The sequence below is a fragment of the Oncorhynchus kisutch genome, linkage group LG15 (genome assembly GCF_002021735.2).
Source record: "Oncorhynchus kisutch isolate 150728-3 linkage group LG15, Okis_V2, whole genome shotgun sequence".
Lineage (NCBI taxonomy): Eukaryota > Metazoa > Chordata > Actinopteri > Salmoniformes > Salmonidae > Oncorhynchus > Oncorhynchus kisutch.
The window spans coordinates 72368309-72391987 of NC_034188.2; the positions used below are offsets into that span (position 1 = coordinate 72368309).

The window sequence follows — 23679 nt, forward strand, 5'->3', positions numbered from 1 at the left end:
CAGCCTCTGCATACAATACATCATGACTAATTAAATATCCCTGAGCCTCTCTAGCCTCTCTCTGTACTTTCCCAGGCAGAAGCTCCTCAAACCTCAGCAGCACTGATAGGCTTTTGCTTCTTTGACCTTCTTGGGGTCACTGATACTCTAAACAGGAGGCTTGCAAGAAGGCTTCAACTACAATGATTATGTAATAATATTTTTATTCAAAATGAGTAAAACACATTCGGATTACAAGCATATTCCCATTATGTATAATTCAGATTCAACAATCCCATATTCTATTATATTGTACAAACACTACATATATTTATCACCTGTGCATCTATAATCTATCTTTAATATCATGACGTGAATGTAAATGTTATAATCATCTCTCTGAAATATACTTACCGTGCTTTAAAAATAAAGTGAAAACAGTGAAAGTGGGTACATTTTCAAGCAGTGGGCCAAAGGATGGCTAGCTGGTTTGTTTGGGACCACCAACAGCTACAAACATGTTCCAAAGTGACAATCCTAATCTATCAACAAAAACAAAAACAGGGCATCACAAGCATAGAGGAAAATACATGCTATGTGTAGATCTTTCTCCATCCCGATCACCTCACTTTTGAAACTGGGCTCCAAAAATGTCCTCATGGTACCTCTTCTGAATCTTCAAATAAAGAAACAAACATACAAACCATAAAAGCATTGTAAAACAATGTCCACTTACTACAGTATTGGAACTAGATTAAGAGGATACATGGCATTCATATTAGTTTTCATATTAATGATTGAGAGGAAAGTGAACCAACCTTTAGTTGGGTCAGGTATTCTCCTGCCTGTGTGAGGGTGATGCCAAGCTGGCTGCTCAGAATCTCCTGTACTGCTAGAGTAACTCCCTGGGCCATGTTCACACCCCCGCACACGTAGAAGTGACCCTCCTTCTGGTGCAACACACTCAGCACCTCCTCTGCCATCTTCTCCCTCAGGACATCCTGGACATAGATCTGCTGACACACAGAGGTCAAAGGTTAGGAATAGGAGGCACAGTACAGGGAGATGTTACGCTTCAACCTTCACTTGAATCACAAGCCAATCAGGTTCAATCAAGCTTTTGATTGAAAAGCTTACTCAGTACATTATTTCTTTCAAAATGACAATGCAACAGTACCTTTGGGTGACCTGGCTGGCGGGAATATGTGGTTGTAACACTCTTCAGGACTCCTTTTCTTCTCATCTCCAGTGTCTCCTCTTTGTATAAATGGTCTGTCTCCGAACTCTGGCAGCCAAACACCAGGCTCATAGGACTTCCAGAGAACCCTGCAAAGACAAAACCATAGCCCTTAAGGTCAGAGATTTTGTATCAACAGACACACAAACAGACATACAGACACACACACACACTACCTGGGTGTTTCATGTCATGTAGCCGTTGTTGCCAGAAGCTTCGGAAGGGCGCAATGCCACTGCCAGCCCCCACCAGAATGACTGGAGTGCTGGGCTCTGCTGGGAGGTGGAACCCACCTGAACTGTAAACAATAACACAATCAGTTAGCTTCACTTGAAATGATAATCTCAATCATTATACTGGGGAAAGGCTACAACCAAGCATTTGGTACAATTGGAGAATGTACCAGCCTACTGACATACAGTATGTTACAGTACGTTCTATACCTGTAGATGAAACATGGTACCAGGTCTCCTTTCTTAATGGTATCCAGCCAGGTGCTGCAGACCCCGTGGTGAAGAGGACCCTGTCCATCTATCGGTAGTACAGAAAAATACAGTACAGTTACTTTCACAGCCAAGAGATAGCAGTTCAAATTCCTTTCAAAGCATTTGATAACTGATGTATTGTCATTTCTAAGTTGAGTCGCCCTGTCCTGTACCTTGGATAAGAAGTGACCAAAATGTAAAATCTAATGTCCCATACCTTGTGTGTGATAGTTGAGCACCGTCAGAGTGAGATGTAGCTCATTGGGGTGGAGCTGAGGGGAGGAGCTGATGGAGTAGAGGCGGGGCTTGAGCAGGGGCAGCTGGCTGAGGAGGAAGGCTGCAGAGGGTTCTAAAGACGGGAACTCCTCCAGGACTTCCAGGAAGTTGGGAACACGGAACATCTTCCAGGTCGTGTACTCCTGAGAGTCCTGACGGCAAATTAAGACACAAGCTAAATAACGAGAAAAATGTATATATAATTTTTTGGAAAGTGCAAAGGCTTACATGGTTATATGTATGAAACATAGTATTTTCTTCAAATCTATACAATTCCAAAGGGTGGTAGGTTAAAGGATTTTCTTTCATGATTTCTCATTTTTATTTCAATAGACAATAATGAACACTACAGTAGTCCTTGAGACAAACAGAAGTTACCTTTGCCAAGGTCAGCAGACGCTGGCAGTGCCCCTCCTGTCTTGCCAGCTGAGAGAGCTTGTGGAGGAGGTTCTGACAGGGGGGCGTGGTCACATCCAGGAAGTAGGTGAGCGCCTGAGACAAAGAGCATGCTGGGATGCGTCTGACAGTCTGCCAGTTTTTCTCATCATCTGTTGGGAAATAGAAATGCAGAGTCATTTTAACAGTGTCCATTTTTTGAAGATGATGTCTTCCTAAAAAGAAATCAGATTTTACCGTGGTTACCTCAATCAGCACCATTATTACTGAATAGTGTTTTACCAAGGCAGGAGTCAGAGCGGTATTCCAGTCGTAGGCACTGGTTGGTTGGGGCTGTATGGGGAAGGAACTTTAGGATTCCAGCCACCAGTTGAGGGAGATTCCCTGGGAAAACACCAACATGGTCTCCTGGGGCAAAGTTCATGACCTCTGCACTTGTCTCCCTCTCCAGCTCCACCAGAATGGTGGACCGGCTAGAAACAAGAATGACAGTGCTGAATTAAACCCTGTCAAAATTGAGTCCTGTCAAAAGTGTTAAAAGTATTGCAACAATAACCATGCTAGTGGGTAAAAGAAATTGTGTGGCAGAAGACAAGAAATTAACCTTGAATGGGGGCTCTGTAGATTCTGTCTCCTCTTCAGTTTCATGGGGAAGACAGTTTTAGAGTGAATGGTTGAAAGTGCTGCGAAAGAGAGGACAGTGAAAATCATCACGTACAACTGGCTGACTGAAATACAAGATTAGTTTATAATGCTTTATAGTGCTACACCAGTCCCTTGTTAAATGTCCATCCCCTGGCCCATGTGTAGTACCTGTGATGTGGTCCTGGGAGCAGCTCTCCAGTGCTACGCGATATCTCAAAGGGTCCCAGGCCTCGCAGGGTCGCTCTGCCCCAGGGAGCTGCAGACTCAGCTGTCCCTGGATGTTGAACTCCTTATAGGCATCCTGGAAGCAGAGAAACGTGCTTAGGCTCAAATATTAAATACACTATGTAGATCAATATGATATGCAAATGCTTATCAGATTAAAGATCATAACAGGTCTTTTTTGTAATGTTACTTGAGCATATAGTAGACATACCAGGAGTATGTTAATATGTATACTATAAAATACACTGAAAAAATGATCGTCAGCAAGTAGCTAAGATCCACTTTTAAGCCAGAGAGCCATCCTTCCTTGTCTGCCTACCTTGAGAGCGGTGAGAGCCCAGGCAGAGAAGGCCTCTTCCTGTCCATTCAGTTCATCCCCCTCTCCAGTGGGCGTCACCCGCTCTGCCCCCAGCTCCTCCAGCTTGGCATCCACGGCATGTGCGAAAGCACAGAACTGTGGGTACATCCTCGAGCCCAGTCCAAACACACAGTACCTGGGGAAGGAGAGGGGAGATATGAGCAGTTTCAAAACCAAAGAGAGGTGACAGAGACTGTAGTCAAGTCGCCACTTCATCAAATTAGTACATCTTAAAGACATGTACATCGCAGGAGGTTAGTAGCACCTAATTGGGGAGGACGGGCTTGTGGTAATGGCTGGAGCAGAATCAGTGGAATGGTATCAAATACATGGTTTCCATGGTTTCCATGTGTTTGATGCCATTCCATTCGCTCCCTTCCAGATAATATTATGAGCTCCCCTCAGCAACCTCCACTAATGTACATGTACAGCACAGTACGGAGAGGGCAATGCAGAGAAAAATGCTTGAGATACTACTTACCTTAACTTGTTCCTGAGATACTGCAAGGAGAAAAGCTGCTTCTTGAAACTCTAATAAATAAATATTAACATGTGGTGAATATTTAGACATTACATTTTATAAATGTGGGGAAAAATATTATTGTTAATATCTTCAAAATACAGAAACACACCTCTCCATTTCCAGGGGAGTCTCCATTCCCAAATGTGCTTGTTACCACAACCAGAAGGCTCTCCTGTTCCATGTCACTGAAGGTATAGTCCTCCATACAGAGCAACTTTGAAGATATACAGAGCAGCTTTAGTTAACTTTGTAAAATATCTGGGAAATTCAGCATTTTGAGGACAGTAGTGACTTAAGACATCAACAGATTGTACATTGTACAAGCACATCTACTAGCTAACTCCCCATTGCTTGTTCGGTAAATTACAGTGCCTTGCGAAAGTATTCGGCCCCCTTGAACTTTGCGACCTTTTGCCACATTTCAGGCTTCAAACATAAATATATAAAACTGTATTTTTTTGTGAAGAATCAACAACAAGTGGGACACAATCATGAAGTGGAACGACATTTATTGGATATTTCAAACTTTTTTAACAAATCAATAACTGAAAAATTGGGCGTGCAAAATTATTCAGCCCCCTTAAGTTAATACTTTGTAGCACCACCTTTTGCTGCGATTACAGCTGTAAGTCGCTTGGGGTATTTCTCTATCAGTTTTGCACATCGAGAGACTGACATTTTTTCCCATTCCTCCTTGCAAAACAGCTCGAGCTCAGTGAGGTTGGATGGAGAGTATTTTTGAACAGCAGTTTTCAGTTCTTTCCACAGATTCTCGATTGGATTCAGGTCTGGACTTTGACTTGGCCATTCTAACACCTGGATATGTTTATTTTTGAACCATTCCATTGTAGATTTTGCTATATGTTTTGGATCATTGTCTTGTTGGAAGACAAATCTCCGTCCCAGTCTCAGGTCTTTTGCAGACTCCATCAGGTTTTCTTCCAGAATGGTCCTGTATTTGGCTCCATCCATCTTCAAATCAATTTTAACCATCTTCCCTGTCCCTGCTGAAGAAAAGCAGGCCCAAACCATGATGCTGCCACCACCATGTTTGACAGTGGGGATGGTGTGTTCAGGGTGATGAGCTGTGTTGCTTTTACGCCAAACATAACGTTTTGCATTGTTGCCAAAAAGTTCCATTTTGGTTTCATCTGACCAGAGCACCTTCTTCCACATGTTTGGTGTGTCTCCCAGGTGGCTTGTGGCAAACTTTAAACAACACTTTTTATGGATATCTTTAAGAAATGGCTTTCTTCTTGCCACTCTTCCATAAAGGCCAGATTTGTGCAATATACGACTGATTGTTGTCCTATGGACAGAGTCTCCCACCTCAGCTGTAGATCTCTGCAGTTCATCCAGAGTGATCATGGGCCTCTTGGCTGCATCTCTGATCAGTCTTCTCCTTGTATGAGCTGAAAGTTTAGAGGGACGGCCAGGTCTTGGTAGATTTGCAGTGGTCTGATACTCCTTCCATTTCAATATTATCGCTTGCACAGTGCTCCTTGGGATGTTTAAAGCTTGGGAAATATTTTCGTATCCAAATCCGGCTTTAAACTTCTTCACAACAGTATCTCGGACCTGCCTGGTGTGTTCCTTGTTCTTCATGATGCTCTCTGCGCTTTTAACGGACCTCTGAGACTATCACAGTGCAGGTGCATTTATACGGAGACTTGATTACACACAGGTGGATTGTATTTATCATCATTAGTCATTTAGGTCAACATTGGATCATTCAGAGATCCTCACTGAACTTCTGGAGAGAGTTTGCTGCACTGAAAGTAAAGGGGCTGAATAATTTTGCACGCCCAATTTTTCAGTTTTTGATTTGTTAAAAAAGTTTGAAATATCCAATAAATGTCATTCCACTTCATGATTGTGTCCCACTTGTTGTTGATTCTTCACAAAAAAATACAGTTTCATATCTTTATGTTTGAAGCTTGAAATGTGGCAAAAGGTCGCAAAGTTCAAGGGGGCCGAATACTTTCGCAAGGCACTGTAACTCTAAATGAGCTCAATATTGTCCTCACATAAATTTAGTTTCCAATTAAACTAGAGTTTTACATTGATTCACAGTGCTTAACACACACAAATGCCCTGAAGCATATTAGCCTGAGGCAGTAGGCCCCCTATCATCCTTCATAGAGATGATATGGATCTCCTACCCTGCAGTTGAAGGCACAGTTTAGCATGGAGTTCAGTCTCTGGGCCAATGTCTGTGATTTCCCTGTTTCAGTAGCGTACAGGACAGTGCAACGCACCCTGTTAGCCAGCACTCTGCTCATAAGGCTTGAAGAAAAGAGAGCCGCCCTATAGGAGGGAACCAGACATGAATGATAATACTTTATAATGCATTATGAGCATGGTTTCACTCAACCTCAACCATTATGTGCATTTATAGCTATGGGAATAATATGATTAGGACTGCGTTCTAATTTATAACGCATCATGACTGTGTTCATAAAGCATTACAGATATGGGTGTCATAGTCCATGTAAGATTACCTGGCCACCGCTTTGAAGCTGATCTGTTGCTTCCTCAGGCACATCTCCCCATTTCTCCAGACATGGGTCGTCCAGGGGTCAGGCTTCAAACAACAACAACAGTTACAGATGATCATTCAGCAACTGCCCTGTTGCCCTGGTGGAGCTTAACCAGATGAATGACATATACTATGCACAGTAGAAGATGGTGTCTCAGTATCTACCTGGTAGTAGAAGAAGGGAGAGAGGATGTAGTTGACCATCTCCTGGTGGAAGACAGGGGTGAGAGAGCCAGACATGGGAGGAACCAGCCAGGCCCAGTCTGCAGGGCAGCCGCCACGCAGCCGGAACTCTGTCTCTATGTGCATCATAAAGGACTCGGCTGCAGAGTGGTGGTCTGTGATGGTCACCTTGTTCTTCTACAGCGTACAGTAATGAGACAAAAGGAGTACATTTATCTCAAGGAAAACTCCAGTTGATGGCTGAATAGTTGTAGCATACTCTGGCTAAATATTATGGGATGGAAGTATCTTATTTAAAATTGTAGGTATTAAAAAAAAGAATTATGTAACAAAACAACAACAGCAACAACAACAACATAACTTGGGATATCAAATCAAATCAAATGTATTTATATAGCCCTTCGTACATCAGCTGATATCTCAAAGTGCTGTACAGGCTGTGAATATCTATTGGGAAAAACATCTATTGGGAAAAACATGCCTTTGGATTGGTCCTGTATACATGAAAATCATAGATTACCTGGAAACTGTATATGACTGCAACATTGATGGTCACCAAGGCCTGGTCCTTCCACAGTGAGGACAGCTTGTGTGTCTCCAGGCCCATCCTGCGACCAACTTCCTGTACGGACAGGAAGCCAAAACATCTACAATCATTGCATCATTATCAAGTCAGCCAGGGTTGTGTTGCAGAGGTATGAAACAAGAAAACATTTTTAAACATAAAATTATATTTTTGGTTATTCCAGACGAGGTTTCCTCCTACATTTCAAAACGTGGGCTACTCTTGCTGAGCATGACCCTGTGCTGTAGCCATGGTGAGTACCTGTGAAAGTGAGCCTTACCTCCAAGACGTTATAACGCTGATAGTCACAGAAATCCCTCACACCAATTTCAGTGCCCATGTACCAGCCATTAAAGGGACAGGCTGGGAATTCAAGTCCACCAATCTCCATCAGCATGTTGGACACCGCAGGCAGAGCATACCACTTCAGTCCTAGGTCTTGGAACCACTTATACCTAATGAGGAAAGATCAACACAATATATCTGATAATAATATATAAAAGAGCATGCCCAAAAACACCACCACTAGGATAGATGTGATTCGTTTCTATAGTGAATCATTCAGTCCTCAATGAGCCACCTTTTTCATACAGAATGAGTTACGCACACACACAGTTGACGTGTTCACTCTACCAAAGGTGCTTGAAACACTTGACTCAACTCAGTATTGTGTCCAGTGAAACAAATGAAGGACCACTTTGGAGTGGTTAGACATTTAAATAAAAGAAAATGGTACAGGTTATTGGGCCCTCCTAGACCTGGCTTTGGGAAACTATTTGGATAAAGGAATGTGCTGCGTAGTTAAGTTCTATAGAGCTCTTCACTCTCTCCTATTCAGCTCTGTTCCTCAAGACGGAGGATTTTAAAACCTTTTTTATAGTTCAAACTCTTGAGTGACTGGGGGCAATGGTTTGATTTTACCCAGGCAGCTACATAAAACATTGATTTAATTAGATAACTCCTACTTAAAAACATCACCATGGCTATGGAGGCATGATGCTCTGAATACTATGTGTCTCTGATGAATCCAATCAATGGCAAATCTAGTATGGAATCAAACGGATTTGCATACACATGTGTCATAACATAACTGGACACCACTTTTGTAGCGGTATCGTAACCAATGAATGTTGTTGTATGCAGTGGAATAGCTATGATGACTCTCTGCAGGCTTAACATCGTATTTGTTCTCAAAAGTGTGTTTACACAATCATCCAATAGAAACGAGGCTAAAGTCACTCACTGAGGGTGTTCCATGGGAACCTCCAGGATCAGGTGTGGAGGGATTTCATAAAGGTCTGGGTCCTCCCCATTGACCTGCAGGACCAGTGGCAATACATCGAAGAGGCCGTACTGAGGTTTCCATCCAAGCCGGATACAGATCTTTAAGAACACAGCACAAAAGTAACAGCAACTTTAAAAATGTATATTTTCAAACAAAGACATACAGTATGTGAGCCTGTTTGAATGCATGTTATTGAAATAGCTGGGTGGATCCTGGTGGCTATAGCTACTTTATATAGTACCTCAGTGAATTCTACACTGGATGGGTCTCCCTGTATACTGCCATCAGGCATCTGGTAACCTGCATACTTCACCAGCTGGCTGTTCCACACCCGGAAATCTCGCATGTCTTCCTTTCTCAGAGGGAAGACGGTAATCGCAGACCTGAAATAAATAAGACAGAAGAAAGAATAAGATATGTAATAACAGACTAACTGAAATAAGAAGGAGCTTGTGAAACTGGCCCATAACAGAGTGAATGTCCTACAGCAGGGTTCCCCAATAGGCAGCCCATTGGCAATTTTATTTCCAGAGAAAATAAATAACAAATTGCCTAATAATTTAGTTGTTGACATAAAATACAAAAATCTAGGAAATCAGCTCAAAGTGATTTTAATTAAAAAACATATGAACCAATATGCCTCTCTAAGGGAGGGGGGGATAGTTAGGAATAGTCTAAGGGGCCTTAAAAAATGATGAGAACATTAGGTACATTTTTTTCCATATTAAATTATTAACCTATCATCATTAATATATTATATTACTTACAATGTACTAATAACTAATAAAAGTAACGGTTTCTTTATCTTTTCTTGTTTTTGGCAAAAAGTAAACATCCAGAGAGCCTCTTTATTCCCCCCCCCCCTCCAAAACGAAAAGAAAGACAGGAAAGAGAACAGAAAGGGCGACAGTATATCACCCAATGTTTCACAAAGGAAGGTGGGTGTAGTTCGTGAGTGGTGGAAATTAACCTGATAGCTTAGTCCATATTGAAATAGGCTACTTTTGCTCCCCTAACATTAGTTACTTAATATCTTCACAGAAAATTCTGAGTGTTTACATTTCGCTCCTCTTTTAGCCCACATTTAATCAATGTAGGCAAACGTTTAGCAAGCCATTCATAATAAATCAGTTGTCCCTCCCCCTGCCTGGTGCCAGGCCCAACAGATGCAGCTTCAGGTTCAGCAGCCATGTCTCCCCATCCCCATATCCCTGAACCAGCCCTACTCCCAACTGAAGAAGGAGGTGACCAGCATTGTGTTGAATGACATGTCAGTTGGCATAATTGCAGGTACTGCAATGCATTGAGAAGAGGAATGTGATTCTCCAGTCAGGAAAAAGCTCAGTTGACACAGAGGCAGCCAATATCAGAGACTTAAAGGAAGAGGCTCTTAGAGATGGATGGGAGTCTCTCCTGTCTGAGGCAACACTGATTGCTATGCAAATAGCTGTTGTACCTCAAGTAAGCAAGGAACACAGCTGCCAGAGGAAAAGGAAGAGATTCCATGATGAGACCTCTCAAGAGGAGACAGCTCAGGACAGTGCAGCAACGGTGTTTCGGAATAGTGTTTTTTACTGCTATGGACGACATCATAAGTGACTTGGACACTAGGTTTCACACCACTGCAGAAATTGTAGAATACTTTTCTGCTGTTCTGAAAGTTGGGCAGATTAGTGAGGATAAAGTCCCTTCTGTGTGCCAACCACTGATCATGAAGTATTCCAGAGATCTTACACCTGAGTTTCAAAATGAAGTAAGACACCTGAACACTGTATATGCTGCCACTTTCCCCCCTAACTTGTCCCCTCTTGGTCTCCTGAAGGCAATTTGTAAGATGCAGCTGCAAAGCATTTTTGGAGAAGTGTGCATTGCTTTACGTATTTTTTGCACACTGCCTGTGAGTGTTGCTGGTGGCGAGAGAGCTTTCAGTAAGCTAAAACTGGTTTTAGGGGTCCACTATGTCCCAGGACAGGTTTTGCAGTCTTGCCAATGCTGATCATTGAAAGTCAGTTAGCTAGAAAGCTGGACTTCAAAGACTTGATCAGTGACTTTGCTAGCAAGAAGGCTCGGCGCTGGGCTCTTGGTGGGTAATGCTGAGCAAGGGCCAGTGATAACTGTTAAATGGCATGGCTGTGGATATTGGATCACTCCACACATGATGCCCACAGGCTGAGAACAAGACTGAGAACAGACTGAGAACAAGATATATCTCAAAGGAATGGCTGGATTGCCATAGCATTTGTTGTGCACAATCAAGACCAAGTGGAAGAAAACTATTGATTTGGTGACTACCTGACCTTTCCTCTAGCGCCACCATCAGGCCTTTTCATTTCCATTTTGTTTTCCATTTCCCCTTTTACAGCTGCTTATTTTATAGTTGGTATGTACTGTATACTTAGTTTAAAAAAAAAATTGGCTGCTGATTTTATTATTTTATTTGTTATATCATTATATAGATGATAATGTTAATTTTTTTTAATTGAAGAGGTTAATGTATATTTATTTTAAGTTATTCATTAATGTTAAGAGTATTTTCCATTCAAGAATTTTACCATTAAAATTACATTTAGACTGTAAAAGATTTCTTATAGACAGGTGTTTCAGTTGTTTGGTCTTTTTATTTATTTATTTTATTTCACCTTTATTTAACCAGGTAGGCTAGTTGAGAACATGTTCTCATTTACAACTGCGACCTGGCCAAGATAATGGTCTATCAATAATCAGATCAGTAGCATGACCAGGCCAACCAGATCAGTAACATCATTTGCATGACCATACCAACTTCATCCCCAGGCTGGATGGGCGAGATGCCCAGAACCCTGCCCCCTCTCCTTTATGATGGAGCACATCCCCTGAGGTATGCCTAATTTAATCTGGTTAGGTTCCAACACATTGTTTAGCAATCCCCATTTTAGAACAATAACATTGCATTCCCACAGATCAATATGCAGTGTACAAACTATTCATAACTATGTTCCGGTCCCTGACCATCCCTTCAAGGAAAAATCGGCCTATAGCTGAATGTAATTGGAGATCCCTGACCTACAGTATTGTTCTCACGGAGTAAAGGGTTGAAGGTCTAAGTCAAGTGCAATAAATAACACATGAGACAGGAGTATTAGTAGAATTACTTTTACATTGGTGCATTTACATGTTAGTATTTTAGCAGATGTTGTTATCCAGAGCGACGAACAGTTAGTGGGACAAATCTGTAGTTTACATTTGACACATTTCTAAGTTCATACAGGGTTGATCTTTACTCAGTGTTTTCTGCCCTCTGCCTCATTACCTCATACTTCTCTATCCTTTCTAGTTTCACAAAGAATGCTGCATTAGTTAGGCTACCTCAGAAAGTAGGGCTGTTGGTCACCTAGGCCTAGATTCAATCTGTGTCGAAGCGTGATTTTAAATCGAAAGGCAATCTTCCCGCATTCGCAGAGACTGCATTCACGTAAACACTGCATATGATCTCTCAATTGAAAATGACCTTATAGTTTCAATCGCGCTATAACGCAGATGTTTGGATTGAAACAAGTCCCTGCTCTTTGTTCCAATTCTTTGTTTACCTTAGGTTTCCTCCATTTGTGGCAAACTGTAAGTGTTCGCACAGAGACTTGAACATATCCTGAGTAGTCTTGCACTTTCTGGCATCAAACACCTGCAGAACAATCCAAGAAACATGTTGGTGAGTATTGGTTAAGTGGGACACCTAGCAAAGCTTTATAATGGATATATTTAAATGTGTACAATAACATAACAAACAATCAATGCCTGTGTGTTAGTGAGGAAGTATGTGATGATAAAAAAACGGATTCAATTGGCGTGAAGTCATTGTGAGCGTGACATCCCGTGTAATGTCTCTAAAGTCATAATGTAAGTAAAATGACATAGGATTCTAAGACTAATAATGTTAAGCTTGTAAAAAATTAAGAAAGGATATTCAGCTTTTCATTACAACATATTTTGTAAATGTAAATCAAAATGGCTGTAAATGGTTATTTTACTACTTTCACCTTTTTAGAATATTTGCCTACATCCAAACTGGGACACCCTGTTACTGTCAAACTGGGACACCCTGTTACTGTCAAACTGGGACACCCTGTTACTGTCAAACTGGGACTCCCTGTTACTGTCAAACTGGGACACCCTGTTACTGTCAAACTGGGACACCCTGTTACTGTCAAACTGGGACACCCTGTTACTGTCAAACTGGGACACCCTGTTACTGTCAAACTGGGACACCCTGTTACTGTCAAACTGGGACACCCTGTTACTGTCAAACTGGGACACCCTGTTACTGTCAAACTGGGACTCCCTGTTACTGTCAAACTGGGACACCCTGTTACTGTCAAACTGGGACACCCTGTTACTGTCAAACTGGGACTCCCTGTTACTGTCAAACTGGGACACCCTGTTACTGTCAAACTGGGACACTCTGTTACTGTCAAACTGGGACACCCTGTTACTGTCAAACTGGGACACCCTGTTACTGTCAAACTGGGACACCCTGTTACTGTCAAACTGGGACACCCTGTTACTGTCAAACTGGGACACCCTGTTACTGTCAAACTGGGACACCCTGTTACTGTCAAACTGGGACACCCTGTTACTGTCAAACTGGGACACTCTAGGCCATTTTAAGGCAGTTTCTTCCCCGGTAGATTATGAAATACATGTTGTTTTCTTAACAAATCAAATCAAATCAAATGTATTTATATAGCCCTTCGTACATCAGCTGATATCTCAAAGTGCTGTACAGAAACCCAGCCTAAAACCCCAAACAGCAAGCAATGCAGGTGTAGAAGCACGAAATAACGGAAATCTATTTTCTAAATAGGATCAAATGAAAGATATTACCTCACCAACATAAAACAAATTCTAGCTAGCTACAGTATATTCATAACCATACAAGTAATATGCTGTATTTGACGCTGGTGACAATAAAACAGTCATCGACATGTTTGAGGTCTTAATGGTTTCATTCTACAAAATGTCCACTAGAGTGTAGTTTGAAGCTGGTGTACCAAACCGAAAGTAAAAGACAAAACATTTTTTGGGAAGAACTGGAAGCATTACAATAGCGCACATAGAACAGATCTACCACTTGCTTTCAGGTAGAATGATGGATCTATAACTCACATTTCTACGTACATTTTTTGGGTCGGGTTGCCCAAAAAGATACATATTGCCACTTTAATGTTCCACAAAATGACATAAAGAATGCATTAATACATTTAATTTGTATGAATAATTGAAGTTTATGATAAAAATATAGAAATTTCTCATATACTCTAATTTATTATTCTTTACAATAAAGAATTAAGTGTCCCACTTTGAATACCAAGGTGTCCCAATTTGCCAGTATCTACAGAAAAAATGTGGTCTCAGGACAATTTGTGTTTGAAGAAGAGCCATCCATCCTGTGTTATATTGTTTGGGTAGACTGAAATGAAAATAATGCCTTCTAATCATTTTTATTTAATATGTTATTAGTTATTGGTAGTTTTTAGATAAACTACTAATGCCATGTTTTAGTCCGCTGGAGAAAGTGAGTCATGCTCGCTGGGCTACATCGGGCTGTTAGGGACGCAGTGGGATATTTGAAGCAGAGGTCTGAATAGTTGGATTGGAAATGTTCTTTGACAGTTTCTGATTACTGTTGCTGGGTTTTATAGTTTAGTTAACACCAGTTAATTTGAGCATTAAGTTCATGTATTCTAACATTATAATCTGTTCCATTACGTGGAAAAATGTCCGGTCATTAAAGTGGATTGCAGTTTGAGTTTGAGTTTATTTTTACAGTCACAGTGCACATTAATCAACGTTTCAGTAAGTTCCGGTTTTAGCCAGCAGGCTAATTTTCAAACGCAGTCCCTGGGCAGGTTATTAAAAACAATTACAATAACAATACAGACAATCAATGAGCAGTGAGCACACACAGAGCAACATAGAACAAGTATCACGTAGCACGCTGTCATGACGTTGGCCTCTTTGGGTATAGCAAGCCCATCCCCTCACAGAACTTGAGGTACAAACAAATTTCATGTTCCGGAGAAGGTATAAAAGATCGGTGAAGAATCCAGCTACTAACTGGTCCGTTTGTCACAACTTGGGGAAGCTCATGGGAGACGGTGTGGCCACATTACCATAACGCTGTTTATATAATAGCCTCAGATATGAGGTTTACATCTAATTGTTGTATAAGATGAATGAGTGAGTATGATACTGTTTGTATAATTGTGTAATATGATTTTGGACTGTTTAATGAAGAAAAATACAATTCCCTTTTGATTTGAACTAAATCAGAGGACCGCCCCTGAGCCCAGGGTCAGACATCCTGGGACAGCCCTCTTCGGCCCTTCCCAATAAAACCCCCACTCTGTTTTTTTTTCAATCAGCAGACCGAGCTTACCTCAATTATGAGATGGCTAAAGGTTGCAGACCATGTTTTTCTCCATTAGGAGGACAAAAGTTGTAGACCATTGCTGAATCTTTTAACCATACCACGTGGTTAAACTCTTAGACTATCGATACCGACAGAATAAGAACAAGTATTTGATATTAATTACTAGTCTGCCACTAGGAATTCGGTATCATTGAATGCGAAGAATGACAACCGCCGAAACATCTATCTATAACGAATGTCACTCTGAACAATCCCCTCTAACCACAACCGAGAGAGAGAGGGCGAGAGACGGACAATTCTACAAAAGAAATGAACTTTTCACCAGCGATCAAGACGACACACTGAGCGTCAATATATATATTGATTGCAATTGTTCCCGAATGAGTGAGCGTTCATGTGCAAAGGATTAGCATTTCAATTGTTATAATTATCACTCTGTAGTGACTTCTTAGCCGACCCCACTTCTCCTTTTGTCTAACAAGCCGCCATGCCGGTTTAGCCCACTAGGGCACATTCTCCCATAATTTCATGGTACCACATTTACCTTGTTTGTTTGTTTGTTTGTTTATGCATTTCTGTGAATTACTTAGTTATTAATAAATAAATGATTTAAGACAATTGATGTATGGATGACTCATAGTGAAGACTGGGTTCGTGCAGATAACCAACAATTTACGATGTTTGGAATGAGACTAACGTGAGGTAAAGTAAATCATTCATTTATTCGAAGACTAATTGTTCAGATAAAATATCAGAAAAGTTATTTTAGGAAATGATAACTTTGTAATCTGAATATTTTTCCTTGGTGCCCCGACTTCCTAGTAATTACGGTTACATGATTAATCAGTCTTATCGCGTAATAACTAATTACAGAGAATCTTTGATAAAAAATATCAGTCTTCAGTTAATGATAGTAAAGACACAGCAACGCAAAAAGCAACAAAACAAAATACACAAGTGTTTCCACACCTCACCAGCTACAGACAACATGGAAAGCATACCAAGGCCCATACCATGGTCCAAACATGCCAAGACATTGGTGAAGAGGGCACGATAAAACCTTTTCCCCCTCAGGAGACTGAAGAGATTTGGCATAGGTCCTCAGATCCTCAAAAGGTTTGAAAGCTGCACCATCGAGCGCATCCTGACCGGTTGCATCATCGCCTGGTATGGCAACTGCTCGGCATCTGACCGTAAGGCGCAACATAGGGTAGTGTGGGCGGCCCAGTACATCACTGGGGCCAAGCTTCCTGCCATCCAGGACCTATATAATAGGCGGTGTCAGAGGAAAGCCCATAAAATTGTTAGAGACTCCTGTCACCCAAGTTATAGACTTTTTTCTCTGCTACCACACGGCAAGCGGTACCAGAGCACAGAGTCTAGGACCAAAAGGCTCCTCAACAGCTTCTACCCCCAAGCCATAAAACGGCTGAACAAATTAATAAAATCCCTACCGGACAATTTACATTGACCCCCTCTTTTGTACACTGCTGCTACTCGCTGTTTGTTTGTTACCTATGCATAGTCACTTCGCCCCCACCTACATATAGAGATTACCTCAACTAGCCTGTAACCCCGCACACTGACTCGGTACCGGTGCCCCCTGTATATAGCCTCCACACTGACTCATTACCGGTGCCCCCTGTATATAGCCTCCACACTGACTCGGTACCGGTGCCCCCTGTATATAGCCTCCACGCTGACTCGGTACCGGTGCCCCCTGTATATAGCCTCCACACTGACTCGGTACCCCCTGTATTTAGCCTCCACACTGACTCGGTACCGGTGCCCGCTGTATATAGCCTCCACACTGACTCGGTACCGGTGCCCCCTGTATATAGCCTCCACACTGACTCATTACCGGTGCCCCCTGTATATAGCCTCCACACTGACTCGGTACCGGTGCCCCCTGTATATAGCCCCCACACTGACTCGGTACCGGTGCCCCCTGTATATAGCCTCCACACTGACTAATTACCGGTGCCCCCTGTATATAGCCTCCACACTGACTAATTACCGGTGCCCCCTGTATATAGCCTCCACACTGACTCGGTACCGGTGCCCCCTGTATATAGCCTCCACACTGACTCGGTACCGGTGCCCCCTGTATATAGCCTCCACACTGACTCGGTACCCCCTGTATATAGCCTCCACACTGACTCGGTACCGGTGCCCCCTGTATTTAGCCTCCACATAGACTCGGTACCGGTGCCCCCTGTATATAGCCTCCACACTGACTCGGTACCGGTGCCCCCTGTATTTAGCCTCCACATTGACTCGGTACCGGTGCCCCCTGTATATAGCCTCCACATTGACTCGGTACCGGTGCCCCCTGTATATAGCCTCCACATTGACTCGGTACCGGTACCCCCTGTATATAGCCTCCACATTAACTCGGTACCGGTGCCCCCTGTATATAGCCTCCACATTGACTCGGTACCGGTGCCCCCTGTATATAGCCTCCACATTGACTCGGTACCGGTGCCCCCTGTATATAGCCTCCACATTGACTCGGTACCGGTGCCCCCTGTATATAGCCTCCACATTGACTCGGTACCGGTGCCCCCTGTATATAGCCTCCACATTGACTCGGTACCGGTGCCCCCTGTATATAGCCTCCACATTGACTCGGTACCGGTACCCCCTGTATATAGCCTCCACATTGACTCGGTACCGGTGCCCCCTGTATATAGCCTCCACATTGACTCGGTACCGGTGCCCCCTGTATATAGCCTCCACATTGACTCGGTACCGGTGCCCCCTGTATATAGCCTCCACATTGACTCGGTACCGGTGCCCCCTGTATATAGCCTCCACATTGACTCGGTACCGGTGCCCCCTGTATATAGCCTCCACATTGACTCGGTACCGGTGCCCCCTGTATATAGCCTCCACATTGACTCTGTACCGATGCCCCCTGTATATAGCCCCCACACTGACTCGGTACCGGTGCCCCCTGTATATAGCCTCCACATTGACTCGGTACCGGTGCCCCCTGTATATAGCCTCCACATTGACTCGGTACCGGTGCCCCCTGTATATAGCCTCCACATTGACTCTGTACCGATGCCCCCTGTATATAGCCTCCACACTGACTCGGTACCGGTGCCCCCTGTATATAGCCTCCACATTAACTCGGTACTGGTGCCCCCTGTATATAGCCTCCACATTGACTCGGTACCGGTGCCCCCTGTATTTAGCCTCCACACTGACTCTGTACCGATGCCCCCTGTATATAGCCTCCACACTGACTCGGTACCGGTGCCCCCTGTATATAGCCTCCTCATTAACTCGGTACCGATGCCCCCTGTATATAGCCTCCACATTGACTCGGTACCGGTACCCCCTGTATATAGCCTCCACATTAACTCGGTACCGGTGCCCCCTGTATATAGCCTCCACATTGACTCGGTACCGGTGCCCCTGTATATAGCCTCCACATTGACTCGGTACCGGTGCCCCCTGTATATAGCCTCCACATTGACTCGGTACCGGTACCCCCTGTATATAGCCTCCACATTAACTTGGTACCGGTGCCCCCTGTATATAGCCTCCACATTGACTCGGTACCGGTGCCCCCTGTATATAGCCTCCACATTGACTCGGTACCGGTGCCCCCTGTATATAGCCTCCACATTGACTCGGTACCGGTGCCCCTGTATATAGCCTCCACATTGACTCGGTACCGGTGCCCCCTGTATATAGCCTCCACATTGACTCGGTACCGGTACCCCCTGTATATAGCCTCCACATTAACTCGGTACCGGTGCCCCCTGTATATAGCCTCCACATTGACTCGGTACCGGTGCCCCCTGTATATAGCCTCCACATTGACTCGGTACCGGTGCCCCCTGTATATAGCCTCCACATTGACTCGGTACCGGTACCCCCTGTATATAGCCTCCACATTGACTCGGTACCGGTGCCCCCTGTATATAGCCTCCACATTGACTCGGTACCGGTGCCCCCTGTATATAGCCTCCACATTGACTCGGTACCGGTGCCCCCTGTATATAGCCTCCACATTGACTCGGTACCGGTGCCCCCTGTATATAGCCTCCACATTGACTCGGTACCGGTGCCCCCTGTATTTAGCCTCCACATTGACTCGGTACCGGTGCCCCCTGTATATAGCCTCCACATTGACTCGGTACCGGTGCCCCCTGTATATAGCCTCCACACTGACTCGGTACCGGTGCCCCCTGTATATAGCCTCCACATTGACTCGGTACCGGTGCCCCCTGTATATAGCCTCCACACTGACTCGGTACCGGTTGCCCCCTGTATTTAGCCTCCACATTGACTCGGTACCGGTGCCCCCTGTATATAGCCTCCACATTGACTCGGTACCGGTGCCCCCTGTATATAGCCTCCACACTGACTCGGTACCGGTGCCCCCTGTATATAGCCTCCACATTGACTCGGTACCGGTGCCCCCTGTATATAGCCTCCACATTGACTCGGTACCGGTGCCCCCTGTATATAGCCTCCACATTGACTCGGTACCGGTACCCCCTGTATATAGCCTCCACATTGACTCGGTACCGGTGCCCCCTGTATATAGCCTCCACATTGACTCGGTACCGGTGCCCCCTGTATATAGCCTCCACATTGACTCGGTACCGGTGCCCCCTGTATATAGCCTCCACATTGACTCGGTACCCCCTGTATATAGCCTCCACATTGACTCGGTACCGGTGCCCCCTGTATTTAGCCTCGTTATTGTTATTCCTGTTGTGTTACTTTTTATTTTAACTTTTCATTTTAGTTTACTTGGTAAAAATGTTCTTAACTCTTCTTGAACTGCACTGTTGGTTAAGGGCTTGTAAGTAAGCATTTCACGGTAAAGTCTACACCTGTTGTATTCGGCGCATGTGACAAATAAAGTTTCATTTGATTTGAAACGGGTAATACACAGCTAGGGATTATTGATTGATTGATTGATTTGATTTGATTGGCCTCTAGTTATGGGAAGCTCTCACAGAGAAAGCAGATTGACTAAAGGTGCTTTTCCTTAAGGGAACTATACAGTCACCTCTCATAGCAGACCTTGTAGATCTGCTGCCATAGGTTTGGGTTATCTGTTTAACAAAAGTACTGAGTGGAGGGGGAGCCAGGCCATTTAGGATCTTGAATACAAGACATGCTTCGGTGTATTGCACAAGATTTTTCCAACTCAGGAGCTCATGCTCCCTGAGGATGTAACAGTGATGATGGCTATTGGGCTTCCAATCAAGCACCCTGAGAGCCTGTTTGTAGACAGATTGAATGGAAGCAAGCTTGGCCCAACTAGTCAAGCAGTATGTTAAGTGGGGAAGCATCATAGATTTGAAGTACAGTTTTATCTTCCTCTGTAGTCAGAAATCAGCTAGGTTGAATTTGGTTATTTGAGTTACCTTTTTCACCTGCTTTTTAAAAGAGAGGTTGGAATAAAGTATGATGACCAAGGTACTTAAAATCAGATACCAGCTGGAGCTTCTCCCCTGAAACATACACATCTGGCTCAGCGGCATCAGTTGCCCTCTTTGTGAGGAACATGCAGACTGGATTTTTAACGTTGAGATGTGAACATGAGTCACTGAGCCACTTTGTAACCTGGACCGTTACAGTAGTGAGTTCTTGTGCAGCTTGTTGTTTGCTCTTTGCATTCACATACACTACCGTTCAAAAGTTTGGGGTCACTTAGAAATGTCCTTGTTTTCCATGAAAACATACATGAAATGAGTTGCAAAATGAATAGGAAATATAGTCAAGATGTTGACAAGGTTCTAAATAATGATTTTTAATTGAAATAATAAATGTCCTTCAAACTTCGCTATCGTCAAAGAATCCTCCATTTGCAGCAATTACAGCCTTGCAGACCTTTGGCATTCTAATCTGAAGAGATTTCACCCCATGCTTCCTGATGCACCTCCCACAAGTTGGATTGGCTTGATGGGCACTTCTTACGTACCATACGGTCAAGCTGCTCCCACAACAGCTCAATAGGGTTGAGATCCGGTGATTGTGCTGGCCACTCCATTATAGACCAGCTGACTGCTTCTTCCCTAAATAGTTATTGTATAGTTTGGAGCTGTGCTTTGGGTCATTGTCCTGTTGTAGGAGGAAACTGGCTCCAATTAAGCACCGTCCACAGGGTAGGATAGTGATAGCCTTCCTTCTTCAAGATCCCTTTTACCTTGTACAAATCTCCCACTTTACCACCACCAAAGCACCCCCAGACCATCACATTGCCTCCACCATGCTTGACAGATGGTGTCAAGCACTCCTCAAGCATCTTTAAAAAAATTTCTGCATCTCACAAATGTTCTTCTTTGTGATCCACACACCTCAAACTTAGATTTGTCTATCCATAACACTTTTTTCCAGTCTTCCTCTGTCCAGTGTCTGTGTTCTTTTGCCCATCTTAATCTTTTCTTTTTATTGGCCAGTCTGAGATATGGCTTTTTTTTTGCAACTCTGCCTTGAAGGCCAGCATCCTGGAGTCACCTCTTCACTGTTGATGTTGAGACTGGTGTTTTGCAGGTAGTATTTAATGAAGCTGCCAGTTGAGGACTTGTGAGGCGTCTGTTTCGCAAACTAGACACTCTAATGTACTTGTCCTCTTGCTCAGTTGTGCACTGGGGCCTCCCACTCCTCTTTCTATTCTGGTTCTCGCATGGAATAGCCTTCATTTCTCAGAACAAGAATAGACTGATGAGCTTCAGAAGAAAGTTATTTGTTTCTGGCCCTTTTGAGCCTGTAATCGAACCCACAAATGCTGATTCTCCAGATACGCAAAAGTCTAAAGAAGGCCAGTTGTATTGCTTCTTTAATCAGTTTTCAGCTGTGCAAACATAATTGCAAAAGGGTTTTCTAATGATCAATAAGCCTTTTAAAATTATAAACTTCGATTAGCTAACACAACTTGCCATTGGAACACAAGAGTGATGGTTGCTGATAATGGGCCTCTGTAAGCCTATGTAGACATTCCATTAAAAATCTGCCGTTTACAGCTACAATAGTCATTTACAACATTAACAATGTCTAATATGTATTTCTGATCAATTTGATGTTATTTTAATTGAACGGTAGTGCAGTGTAGTGGAGTTCTTAAGCTATTTAGAATGGTATCATGGTGGGGGTTAACACAATGGGGTGATTCTGTAAGTTGTTCCAGAAAGCATATTTTCATAAAGTGTCCCACTTTACCAATACTCACCCTCATCATTCATTAGGCTAATCTACACATAGAACATTACACATACGCCCATGTGCATGCATGAAAAACACATACAAGAATACAATAGATACTGATATTGATTCCTAAAAGATAATGAGAAACGGAAATGTATCTTCTGCCTTGTTAGTATGTTTTCTTACTTGTAAATTGGACCACTGAATCCTGCCGATGCATCTTGGGGCGTTCCTCCATGCTTGTCGAGCACCAAACACTAATTCGTCCATAGTCAGCGAATAAGTTCCACAGGAACCTATCTCCATAGCAACTTCCTCCAATCTGGCAAGGTGATGTTCAATTTTGGGGCTATGCATTTGGAATTAAATTAGGCTATGTGTAAATCATTGAAAACAAACAAATCATAAAATAGAGGGGATTTACATTTTTCCCATCGCAAAACTTTTGTAAGGCCCACATAGATGCTTCATAAATGATCTATAAGCAAATGTTTACAATAGGCTATAAAGGCTAACTGGCTTAAATGTTTTCCCATACTGCCATAATTTATGAAGCACCTAAGAATACATTGTACAGTAAAGGCTTTATAAAGGCTCATAAATGAAGTACAGAAATATAGGCTACAATCTATAAATGCCTAAAAGGCATTAAACAATATTGCAATTTTAAGCAACAGTGTGTCTTTTACAGATTCCGCACTTGGGTTGAACAATTTTGGAGTAATAATAGTCATCGTCTTTAGAGAAGTATTACACTGAGGCCTATTACTTACATTTTGAAGGACTTGTAGTATTGGTTGATTAGGTCAATCGCCTGAGGTAGGATCTCAAGAGGAGTATCTTTGGGACAGCGCATTAGAGCCTTGGGAGTCATGACAGAACCTTCACAAACTTGTGATGTACATTGTTGGTTCTGCATATGAAATAAAATAAGTCAGTTTAAATTAAAATGTATTGCTTTATTTTATAGTGTTCAATCTTCACTGAAATAGAAAACACTCAAATTGAGGCGCGGCTTCATAATTTGAGCAAAAGAGCCAAGCAAATAAGTTGCGGTACTGTACCACGGCACACACAAAGCATCATAAACTGTAAACGCACCTTAACTGCCTGGTGGTGCAGCATATCATTGAGACTTGAGCCATCCTTCACATTACGCACAGGTATAGACAACGGACACCTGCTTGCTCTTGTTTCCCACTATGGGATGAACATAGAGGAGAAACAGGTTTAACATATGTCGCTTGCTTTTAGCACATTTTCTCATTTTATTTCAACTGTAATCTCAATTCGTACCTTCTTAAGTTTAGTCTGGAGAGCTATTTTGGTTTCATCATCTTGAAGCACCATCTCCATAATTGTAAAATAAATGCAGTTCATTAACATATATGGAAATACCAT

General features: G+C 43.0%; 1 protein-coding gene across 1 annotated transcript; it reads right to left on the reverse strand.

The window, feature by feature from the left end:
• Window positions 1-249: 249 nt before the first annotated feature.
• LOC109906100 (nitric oxide synthase, inducible-like) lies at window positions 250-23679 on the reverse strand. Its single transcript, XM_031789417.1, has 25 exons — window positions 23575-23679; window positions 23380-23478; window positions 23052-23191; window positions 22465-22627; window positions 12263-12354; window positions 8938-9079; window positions 8655-8794; window positions 7692-7866; window positions 7367-7468; window positions 6829-7023; window positions 6626-6708; window positions 6287-6431; window positions 4234-4338; window positions 4083-4132; window positions 3563-3737; window positions 3187-3319; window positions 2978-3056; window positions 2656-2846; window positions 2356-2525; window positions 1919-2129; window positions 1660-1747; window positions 1393-1514; window positions 1157-1305; window positions 798-992; window positions 250-655 (listed from the first exon to the last, which is right to left on the reverse strand). Exons 1-25 carry the CDS (start codon window positions 23677-23679, stop codon window positions 605-607), a joined length of 3300 nt encoding a protein of 1099 aa, XP_031645277.1. The 3' UTR covers window positions 250-604.

Coding starts and splice junctions, on each gene's coding strand:
- LOC109906100 (XM_031789417.1), bottom strand. CDS start 23,679: ATGGTATTTCCATATATGTTAATGAACTGCATTTATTTTACAATTATG. Junction 6,432..6,625: donor AGCTTCAAAGCGGTGGCCAG/GTAATCTTACAT, acceptor TCCCTCCTATAG/GGCGGCTCTCTTTTCTTCAA. Junction 3,738..4,082: donor TATCTCAGGAACAAGTTAAG/GTAAGTAGTATC, acceptor CTCCTTCCCCAG/GTACTGTGTGTTTGGACTGG.